This window comes from Palaemon carinicauda, chromosome 18, assembly GCF_036898095.1.
Source record: "Palaemon carinicauda isolate YSFRI2023 chromosome 18, ASM3689809v2, whole genome shotgun sequence".
In the NCBI taxonomy this organism is placed as follows: domain Eukaryota; kingdom Metazoa; phylum Arthropoda; class Malacostraca; order Decapoda; family Palaemonidae; genus Palaemon; species Palaemon carinicauda.
In genome coordinates, this window is record NC_090742.1 from 107,828,036 (window position 1) to 107,840,393 (window position 12,358).

At 35.4% G+C, this 12,358-nt stretch overlaps 1 protein-coding gene across 1 annotated transcript in view; it reads right to left on the reverse strand.

The window, feature by feature from the left end:
- Positions 1–12,358, reverse strand: part of Top3beta (topoisomerase 3-beta) — a 360,065-nt gene that overhangs the window by 12,245 nt on the left and 335,462 nt on the right. Inside the window, exons 11-12 of the mRNA XM_068391816.1 lie at positions 2,780–3,004; positions 2,295–2,450 (exon numbers count right to left, since the gene is read on the reverse strand). Coding sequence (XP_068247917.1) covers positions 2,295–2,450; positions 2,780–3,004 — 381 coding nt within the window. The remainder of the gene's footprint in view (positions 1–2,294; positions 2,451–2,779; positions 3,005–12,358) is intronic.

The window sequence follows — 12,358 nt, forward strand, 5'->3', positions numbered from 1 at the left end:
AACTTCTACTCACGAAAACAACGGAAAATACTAATATGAATTATATTATAAATCTAAACATGAAAATATTATTCTGTAGATTAGCCAGTTGAGAAAATAAGGAAGGAAATAAAAGAAAAAATAAATCTTATTGTCTGTCATTGTGTCTACAGCTCTCAGGGTTACAAATGTAATCAGTGTTACCGATATTGAGGAAATTTCCAAGATCTGTGAAATTCAAGTAAATGATGGAGGAATTTGGATATTTATAACCAAATAAGGAGAAGTTTTATATAAATTAAAATATTTTCAGGTAATTAATTATTGTATGGAGGAAATTTAGTGGGATTTTAGATAAAATTTTGTGATGGAATGCAACCAAACAGCAGCTCTCAACAGCTTGCATGGCTGGTGTCGTGGATAGATGGTAGAAGGGGGAAGGGGAGCAACAGAGCTACATCTTACGTTAGAAAGTATTTCCCATGTGATTCTATCTTGTATACCAACATAGAAATATACTAAAATAGCCCTTACATAATCTCAAAAATAATAAATTGCAAATGTCTTGGTTGGGGGTGGGGCGAGATCTGAGGAGAGCTACATCTCTAGGCAGGATAGTAATGTCTTACATAGATAATATTGCCATTGGCTAAAGAGTGGTGTGACTGTACATGGTTAACATAAAAACACACTAAAATAGTCCTTACACAACCAGGAATAAAGGGTAGAATCCCAGTCTTTGTTGGTTGGTCAAAGTTTTTGAGGGGCTAAAATGAAGGGGAGGAGCTATTTTCATTAAAATATCCTTAGGTGTGATATACGACCATGTGTCATAATATTCGATAGGATAAATGAATGATTTTAACTTCCACTGGTTTTATATTAGTATATCTTGTATCTGGTACGTAATACACCATTGTACCTGACATGTTTTGATGTACACTGTATGTTATCATAACAAAGGGATTAAACGTTTTTTTTATTAGCATTAACTTCAACTAAAAACATAATAAATTGCAAGCTCTATCTTTTAATGTAGGCTTGGAGCATAATATTATTCTTCTTTTTTGCCTTTGTTTAGAGCTAAATATTTTACAAATGAAGAGACTTACAATTTTTTCACTTCCCCTCTTTAGTATTTCATCTGAAAATAGTTTTCTTTGTCCAGTAACAGCCATTCAGTATAATCTAGACTAACTAGGGACATCACAGGCATTGTCCCTAATTGGCTATGTTGGATTGGAATTACAATTCTTCCTCTGTCCAAAAGTACATCATTATTTCTAGTTCATAGCCTTCCATTTTTGGATACAGTATTTCAGAATCTTTAGAAAAAAAAATTTTTCAAGCTGTATTTAGAGATGAGTTTCCATTTATATAAACCAGTTGAGACTAAAACTTTGTTTTATATATTTCAATTTAATTTAGGACCTATCTCTTTCCTACACTGCTGTTCCACCTCCATCAGTGTGAGACACAACAATATGAACATCAGGGGAGGTTCTTAAAAATAAATGAAATTTCAATAATTATTTTTCTTATTTCTATACTTGATGTTCATATACATTCTCAACCTCATCACTTCAAAACTGAATAACAGAAAACCCCTGGTGCTTCTTGCCATTAACCGGTAGTTTGTTTCATTACTTCGTATTTATTGAAATGAAAATGGGGAAATGTTTATTCAATTTTCGGGGTAAACGTCTATAAACAGAGCTTCTGGAGAAAAAACAATATGAACATCAGGTATGTATAAAGAAAAAAATTTATTATCAAAACTGAATTTTTTCACTCATCAATTTTAGTTGTAAAAATTGGAAAAAAATATTTAACATTTCCTATTTCTTTACAAAAACTGAATAGGTTGAAAAGGAAATGACAAAATACCTTAACATGAAGTGAGACTGTACATGCTGGGAATCAAAATGACAAACCCAGCAATTGAAAAATACCTACTTATGGAACAATTCATTATCATCACTTGCTGAGAGCAATTAAGCGTAAAAATGTTGAAAAGAATTACTACAAAAAATGGGGATGGGACTATTCCCTTATTAACTAACTCGGGGATATCAATTTCTTCTGATACAGAAGAAACTCAAGAAACAACTGTGGAGCTGTTTACACAGTACTTTAGGCTGAAAAAATGTCAGGTTAATAGTCAAGACAAATATGGGCCAATATGGTTTAGTAAAATTACTTTCTACTGTCTGTTAGGATCCTTAAAATACCTGCAGGGCAGAAAAATAAGAACACATGCAATAAACTTGATACCATACATCAAAATCTATAAATACCATGATTATATGTCGTACCTGTTACAGGCCAATTTCCACTTTGGCCCTGAAGAAGGATCTAAAACAAGAATTCCTGTGGGACATTCCATGCACTGCGATATTCCCAAATTATCTCGACTGTAATGGCATGTTGGATGAGGACAGAGATTACATCCCCACCCTCTGGACATGTCACTGAAATAAAGGTACCAGTAACCATGAATAAACTGTCCTTAACCAACGCCTATTCTCAAAAAGGCACCAACATGAAACTGGTATGAAATAATATACCTACATACATCTGACATACTTCACAGTTATTAATATTTAAGTAGAATACTATTGAAATACCCATTTAATAAATACAGTATAGGTTTAATTTTCTCTGCAGTCATAATAAATATCAAGAATTTATAAAAATACTTTATACATATGATTTAAACAATTAATATAAGATTACAGATGTCCACAGAATTCCTCTGTAACAAATAAGAGTAAGGATTATAATGAAACCAGTCACTCACGGGAAAGGGGGATTGTTGTAGCAGTATGGGCAGAAAGTATAGCTCTTCCCCTTGGCTCCACCTGACCACATCAAAAGTTGGAAATCATCCAGAGGACATCTATTTTCCTGAAACTCTCGAATCACACCATTCTGTGGCACAGCAAATGTCTCATCACACGTCATACAATGCAGGCGTATAGGCTTAGTTTCAACTAGCTTGAGGTAGCGACGGCATTTTCCACATCTGTTGTTAGCATGTAATACAGAACATGTTAAGGAGCTATAGAAGTCATTAGAAACTAGAGCATCATTTTTTGAGTTGTAGCAACCATCAAGTAAAATGCATTCCAATAGGGTGCTTTGAAGAAACAAGTCTCATAGGCTAAACCCTCAGCATTATCATACCGTAACTTTAACAGCCCTTAATATCATTAAGTCTCTACCTTATACAAATAATTCTTTGGACCATTCATGTGAAAAAAAAAAACATGCAAAAGGTGACTAAAATAAAAGGAACATTTATAGATACAAATAAACCCATGATTAACAAGTGAGATGATTAAATAATAATAATTTACCCGAGATTAGTTACCAACTTCTATGACCTTGCTGCTAGTTTTTAAAGACCAATATCAAACTATGATTAATGAAAAGAAAAAAAATAATCATGCAAGAAATATGTTATTACAATAAAAGCAATTTAAATTGGTACAACAGAGGACAGTTTAAAGCAAGGATTTTTTGTCTAAGTTTCTATAAAAAGAATAATTATTATACTAAAGATTATTATTATAAAAAGCTTGAAATACAATGTACTACATTTTTGCTTCACTATTAGCCAATTACTTTTACACCCTTTCCTGGATCTGCACAAACACTCCATAGACTTGATGCATATGACCTAGTTCCAAACTCAACAGGTGGAAAACTAAATAAATTACAAAGTGACTGTGATTCAATCAACTTAAAGGCTTTCCCTCAAAGATTTTTTTCTGTGCTCTACTTTCCATAAAATCATCCCATAATTTCTCAATCAGTATGTATACAGGGTCATTATACTCTATCGATTCCTGTAAGGTAAATAAGGGAGGTTTGGGCGGGGAGCGGCAATGCCATATCAAATAATACCATCATGTTGTAGGGTGTGTGTGGAGGTAGCATGAGTTATACAATGCAAATACTGTATAATTAAATTATAATAAATATTCGCCGATAATTGAATACCTTCATAATTTCCTTACTTTTCATAACAATAAAATGACATGTTTCTTCTTTAACGTGCCAGAAAATTTTACAGCAGTGCCATATCCTATCTCAGGCGTTAAGCTGACCTCAGGGCATAAATATGTCAAACAACATGTGTCTCCATAAACATGGCTAATTCAAATATCCATTCATTCTTTTCTTTCTTTTGTAATGTAAATATTCATTCAGTTTTTATTTCATTAGTAATGTAGGAATTTTTTTCTTTAATTATTAATATATACATTAATTTAGCTTCCAAATTAATTTACTTATACAAATAAAGAAATGTTACGTATTTCTAATATATGTAAGATGTGCAGAAATAAATCTCTATAATCCTGGCATTCTTAAATATCGTTATCAGTATGACATTCATGACCCAAAACTATCATCTATTTGTTTTGATAAATCCTTACAAAGACTATGAAATACAAATATATATTTCCCTTAAGTATAGTGGCCATGTGGGCACACAAGAACGGCAGTCGTCTTCTTCGATATCTAGACGATTGGCTAGTTCTCGCAGACTCAAGAAACAGTAGGCTATCTTATATTTTGAAGATAAAAATGTACCAAACCTAAAACAAAATATTCAAAGTAAATTGCAAAGCTAGAATTAAGGCCTGAAAATATAAAAAAAAAGTGTCATGAATACTCTTAATAAAGATAATTTGGCGTCAATGCTATGTATAGATAAGTTTAATTGTTGCTGATAATTCTTTGTGTAACATATATATATTTATGACACTATTTCGATTTACCTGCCTAAATTTACACAGGATCTCTCTCTCTCTCAGACACACACACGCTTTATATACACACACACACACACACACACACACACACACATATATATATATATATATATATATATGTGTGTGTGTATATATATATATATATATATATATATATATATATATATATATATATATATATATACATATACAGTAATACCTTGAGATACGAGCTTAATGTGTTCTGGGACCCGAGCTCTTATGCCAATTCGCTCGTATCTCGGATAAATTTTTCCCATATAAAATATCTAAAATAAAATCAATCCGTTCCCAACCTCTGGAAAAAACACCTAAAAACAGTATATTACAGTGGAAGAACCTGTTTTTAATTGTTCTAATTCACAACTTATGCTCACAAAATATTAAATACCTATGTACTGGTTATGATCTGCAATAAAATGTGACATTATTATGGAGTTCTTACTTTCGAGACAGACGGTAGCGGCTAACAGTGGTGTGTGTGGAGGAAGAGGGAGAGAGAAAGGGGAGGAGAGAGACTTGATGCCCACACGTTCGGTACGCTACACTTTTGTAACACTACGTAACATAACTTAAACTTTAAATCTAACTTAAATAGAATTGGCTTACTGTACACACACTTAAAAATAAACATTAATCTTACATTACACTAAACTTAATTCTAATTTTGTTTTCATTTTCATTTTTTTACTATTTTCTTCTGGCTAGGCTCTTTTTGCCTTGCTTTTTGACTCGCTTTCACCTTCATTTTTTGCCAGCCTTTTTAAAAGGAACCTATCTAAGGAAGTTTGCTTTTGTCTTCCCTTCAAAATGTTACGAAAATGACGTACACAAGTGTCATCACAAAAGGCTAACGCACAACCACACGCCAATTTGTCCGGGTGCCTTTTTTCCATAAAATCAGAAAACTCCTCCCACTACACTAAATTGTCTCTGATTTCCTTCGTAGAAAGGCGGTCTTCCTCTTCCACCTCCTCGCTACTGAGCTCCTGCAACACCTCCAAATGTTGCATCTCTTGGAGCTCGATCAATTCCTGTGTCGTGAGCTCTTCCTGATGCTCCTCGACAAGGTCGTTCATGTCTGCTTCATCTACTTCCAGCCCCATGGACTTTCCAAGAGACACGATTTCATTCACCACAATAGGTTCGGGTTCATCAGGGTCTGGCGTATCAAACCCTTCAAAGGCCCCAATTTCTTCCATGCTGAATTAAGAGTTCTTCGTATGACACCCTGCCATGCATCATCAATAATTTATATGCAATGGACAATATTGAAATGTTCCTTCCAAAATTCACGAAGGGTGAAATTGGTGTTGTCTGTGACATTGAAGCATTTCTTGAACAAATGCTTCATGTACAGTTTTTTAAAGTAGGAAATTACTTGTTGGTTTGTGGGCTAGAGGAGTGGCGTGGTGTTGGGCGGGAGATAAAGGACCTTGATGAACCTGCACTCATCAAGAATGTCCTCTTCGAGACCAAGAGGGTGACCAGGGGCATTGTCGATGACCAGGAGACATTTCATTGGCAGGCTTTTATTGGGCAAATGTTTTTTGACTGCCAGAGCAAAGCACAGATTAATCCATTGTGTGAAGAAATGCCGCGTAACCCAAACCTTAGCATTAGCGCGCCACATCACTTGCAGTTTTTCTTTCAAGATGCTTTGGCTCTTGGAAGCACGTGGGTTTTCTGAGTGGTACACCAGCAGTGGCTTGACCTTAAGAGTCACTGCTGGCATTGGCGCACAAGGCTAGAAATAACCGGTTCTTTATGGGTTTATGGCCCAGTAGTCTCTTCTCCTCTGCCAGGATGAAAGTCCTTCTGGGAATTTTCTTCCCAAAAAAGGCCAGTTTCATCGCAGTTGAAGACTTGTTGGGGGATGAAGCCATGCCGGGTAATAACCGAGGCAAAGGTTATGACGAAGTCCACCGTGGCTTTCGAGTCGGAACTTGCTGCTTCCCCATGTCCCACAACAGAGTGTATCCCAGTCCGATTTTTTAAATTATCCAAACATAGACTACTAGCTTTGAAGGTTTCCACTGGCATCGAAGTCTCCCCTCTCTCAGCTGCTTGCTTTCCTTTCAAGTCATCGTAGATTCCACTGGCCTTTTCACAGAGGAACGTCTCGGTCACGCTATCTCCTGCCAACTGTTTCTCCTTTATCCATATTAAAAGAAGCCTCTCCATCTTGTCATAAATATCACTGCAAAGCTTAGAAAGGATGGTTAGTCCTGTGGAAGGCTTGGTGCTCTTTATAGCATCCTTCTGCTTGAGGATGGTACATATTGTTGATGTACTCCTCTCATATTGGCGAGCCAGCTCAGTCAATCGTACACCACTCTCATGTTTTTCTATTATTTCATGCTTTATCTCGATTGTCATCATACGCTTATTCTTTCCACCACCCTTGTTTCCACTTGCTTGCTTTGGACCCATTGCTTATTCACTTAATTTTGTACTGATTAACGTAAAAAAAAAAAAAAAAAAAAAAAATGCAAACACTACGGCCAATGCTCGGAGATAACTTTATGCGACGGAGATCCGACAGGAGAAAGCAAGCGATGCTGTCCTCGTGAGGAGCCTCTCGCACACTCGGCCACCTAGCGGCCACATAGGGGACCGTCTTGTATCCTCGTATCTCAAATTTGTCTCTTATCTCGGGGCAAAAATTCGCTTGAAACTCTCCTCGTATCTCAAATTTCTCGTATGTCGAGGTATTACTGTGTGTGTGTGTGTGTGTGTGTGTATATATATATATATATATATATATATATATATATATATATATATGTATACATATATACATATACCTATACAGTATATATATATATATATATATATATATATATATATATATATGTATATAAATATATATATATATATATATATGTATATATATATAGATATATATATATAGATATATATATATATATATATATATATATATATATATATATATATATATATATATCTATATATATATATATCTATATATATATATCTATATATATATATCTATATATATATATATATATATATATATATATATATATATATATACACAGTGGTACCTCTACATACGAATGTCCCAACATACGAATTTTCCAACATACGAAGTAAAATTCGACCAAATTTCTGCCTCGACATCCGAAGTGTTGCTCCAACATACGAAGTAAACATTACGCCATTGAGCGTCGAGTGCTCAGTTCTCTGTTCTTGTGTGTATCGTGTGGTTGTCCTCTGTTTGGTCTGTTATTAACAGTGCTTATTTTCTTCCTTTTCACACATTTCCTTTTTGATTTTACCTATAATCATGGTGCCTAAGAAGCTAAGTTTCAGTACAGGAAGAAGGCAATTCTTTCATTAGAATTGAAGCAAGAAATTATAGAAAAACATGAGAGCTGTGTGCATGTGAGTGATACTGTATAGCTAAACAATATGGCCGGAATAGGCCTATGATCTCGAGGATCATCAAGCTGAAGGCAGCCATTAAAGCAAATAACCATCGAAGGGGATCACCATTATTACAAGACATCGTAGCATTACCCTGGAAGAGATAGAACGCCTTTTGTTGATAGGGATAAAGAACAAAGAGATTGTTGGCAACGATCATTTGTGAGAAGGGCCAGCGTGATGAACAGAAAGAAAGAAAAAAGTGAAGCAAAGAAAACCAAGATAGCATTAATAAGCTCTTTTAAATAAGACTTCTCTCTTTTTCTGTTTCTCTCTAAACATAGCATTAACATGTTCTTTAAATAAAATCTTTCTCTCTCTCTCTCTCTCTCTCTCTCTCTCTCTCTCTCTCTCTCTCTCTCTCTCTCTCTCTCTCTCTCTCTCTCGTTCTTCTTCGCTGTTATAGTGTTAGATACGTCTATTATTTTTATTTCCGAGAGAGAGAGAGAGAGATTAAACGAAAATGTGTTTAAGAGTACATATGATTTTTAACAGCGTCAACGAGTTGAAAAACAATTAAATGTAACTAAGAAAGTAATAACAGCTAATCTGAATTCCTTTATTAACTAAAACAAATATTGATACAAACACACTCGTGTGCGTATGCGCAAACACACATTGTGTGTTAATAAATAATATTAATTTAATTTCTGGAAAAGATTCAATACTGCATATGGATTTGGGATTTATTGTCCAGCGCTGGGACCTGTAAGGCCATTCAGCACCCTGGTTAAAAAACTCAGGTTTAAACTATGAAGTAAAATTTATAAGAACTTGGACATCAACATGGAAGAAAAGAAGCAAGATCTGAGGTAAAGTAGAAGGAATTTAAAGGAAATGAAGCTAGAAGCTAGGGGAATGCTGCAAAATCCCTTCAGTACTGCCTAAAGTGCACCGCATGTTCTATTTTTTATTATTATTATTAGCTAAGCTACAACCCTTGTTAGAAAAGCAGGATGCTATAAGCCCAAGGGGCTTCAAGAGGGAAAACAGCCCAGTGAGGAAAGGAAATAAGGAAAAATAAAATTTTTTAGGATGAGTATCTCCTACATATATTATAAAAACTTTAACAACACAAGAGGAAGAGAAAAAAAGACAGAACAGCGTGCCCGAGTGCACCCTCATGCAAGAGAACTCTAAGGCAAAACAGTGGAAGACCATGGTACAGAGGCTATGGCACTACCCAAGAATAGAAAACAATGGTTTGATTTTGGAGTGTCCCTCTCCTAGAAGAGCTGCTGAATATAGCTAAAGAGTAACAACATAAAAATAAATATCTACATATACTATAAAAACTTTAAGAAAACAAGACGAAGAGAAACAAGACACAGCAGCGTGCCCGAGTGTACCCTCAAGCAAGAGAATGCTAACCCAAGACAGTGGAAGACCTTAGTAGAGAGGCTATGGCACTACCCAAGACTAAAAAACAATGGTTTGATTTTGGAGTGTCCTTCTCCTAGAAGAGCTGCTGACCATAGCTAAAGAGTCTCTCCTACACTTAACAAGAGGAATGTGGCCACTGAACAATTACAATGCAGTAACCCCTTGGGTGAAGAAGAATGGTTAGGTATCATCATTATTACTTGCTACGCTACAACCCTGGTTAGAAAAGCAATAAGCCCAGGGGCCCCAATAGGGAAAATAGCCCAGTGAGGAGAGGAAACAAGGAAAATGAAATATTTTCAGAACAGTAAAAAACATTAAAATAAGCATTTTCTATATAATCTATAAAAACTTTAACCAAACAAGGGGAAAGGATATTAGATAGAATAGTGTACCTAAGTGTATCCTCAAGCAGGAGAACTCTAACCCAAGACAGTGGAAGACCATGGTACAGAGGTTATGGCACTACCCAAGACTAGAGAACAATGGTTTGATTTTGGAGTGTCCTTCTTCTAGATGAGCTGCTTACCATAGCTAAAGAGTCTCTTCTACCCTTACCAAGAGGAAAGTAGCCACTGAACAAATGCAGTGCAGTAGTTAACCCCTTAGGTGAAGAAGAATTGTTAGGTAATCTCAGTGTTGTCAGGTGTATGAGGACAGAGGAGAATCTGTAAAGAATAGGCCAGACTATTCAGTGTATGTGCAGGCAAAGGGAAAGTAAACCGTAACCAGAGAGAAGAATCCAATGTAGTACTGTCTAGCCAGTCAAAAGATTCTCTCTAGCGGTAGTATCTCAATGGGTGGCTAGTGCCCTGGCCAACCTACTATCTACTTACTTTACTTTGATGGCTGCTTTTCCGGTCCCATAAAGCAGGGGAGCCCCACTCTCTACAGGACCTCCATTGTCGTTTTACCTTGTTCATTCACAGTATTTAACATTTCATATCATATATTGTTCATTTACTGTTAAATATCACCGACAAAAGACTCATGAAATAAGAAAGTCTTCAGTTTCCTCTTGAAAGCCTTAATGTCTTCAATCATTCCAATGTTTCGTGGGAGCTTATTATATAGTCTTGGGGGCGCATATTTAAAGGCCCTAGAGCCTAAAGTAGACATATATCTAGGTTCCAACAGTTTGAAACCATCTGTAACTATTCTCGTGTCGACACGATTTGTTGGCTGCACAATGTGTAGCAATTCTTTTAAGTATTTTGGATGCCCGGTTCCAATAACTTGGTAGGTTATTGTACATATTTTAAATTCAATTCTCGCTTTAATCAGCAACCAGTGTACAGTAAATCGATTAGTATAGGGGTGATCCTTTCTCTAGGTGGAACACCTTTTATCAGTCTTGCTCCTCTGTTTACTATGTTTTGTAATTTCTTAAGTTGCACTTTTGGTAAATTGTAGTAGATGGAGTTGCAGTAGTCAATCCTGGTAATAACACAGTTTATCACAAGTTTCTTTACAGAATTTTCGTCCAGGTACTTTATTATAAACGCAATATTTCTTAAATGATAACCAGCAGTTTTTACTACATTATTTATTTGGGCATTTAGAGACAGGTTACAGTCAAGAAATACACCTAGTTCTTGAACTTTACTAGATATCGGCATCGAGTCATTATTTATGTTCATTTGAATATCACCCAAGTTTCTCACGCTGTTTCTCTTGCCCACCACCATGAATTCAGTTTTGTTCTCATTTAATTTTAGTTATTCAAATGTCATCAATTCTCTAACACTGTCAAGGATTTGGTTTAGAGTTTCAGTAGTGTCATGTATATCATTTATGGAGAAGTAAAATTGTGTGTCATCAGCAAATAGTTTAAACTTCCCGTCATGCCTTAGTAGCATTTTCGATAGACCAATAGTATAGATGCAGAATATGATTGGGCCAAGTACACTCCCCTGGGGTACCCCTCTGTTTAAGGGTTCATATGATAAGTTTCCTATTTGTACACAGTAATTTCTACCAACCAAGTAGTCTTTAAGGTATTCGAAGGCTTGATGGACCATAGATCATTTAGTAGCAGTTCATGCACCACTGTATCAAAAGCTGCATTGAGATCGAGCAGTATTAAGATATCACATTTATTTTCATCCATCATTTCTAGCATATCATTTACAACAGAGCAGATGGCTGTCTCCAAAGAGTATAGTTTTCTGTAAGCTGATTGGTTGTCAGGCAAAGCTTCTATTACTTCTAAGTGGCTGACTAGTTGTTCAAGAATTACATATTCAAGCACTTTGGAGACAAAGGATAGATTTGAAATACAGTAGGTCTATATGAGCTTAATTCCTGGTAGTTCAGTCCATATTTCAGAACTGGTGTGACTATAGCCAGTTTTTCAGATTTAGGAAACTTACATTCATCAATGCCTGCATTTGCTATTCTCATTATTATTTCGGCTAGACTAGAAAAGTCTCTTTCTCCAATTACTTCAGATATTGGCATAGGATCGATCGCGCAGTTTGTTTTCTTTGCTCTCTTGATAATTCTGGTGATGTCATTTTGTGTTATGTTATTAAATCGTATTAATTCTGTCTGTGTGCCTGGTGTCTCATTAATCTGATGTTGAGTATTTACAAATGACCTGGTTATGTTTTCAATTTTGTTTTTAAAGAATACTAGAAAATTATTTGCTAGTTCCTGGTCACTGTATCCATCAGGTAACTTCTTTTCTTTTACATTTCCCATTATACCATTCAATAGATGATATAACTTATTTATGTCTGTTGCTG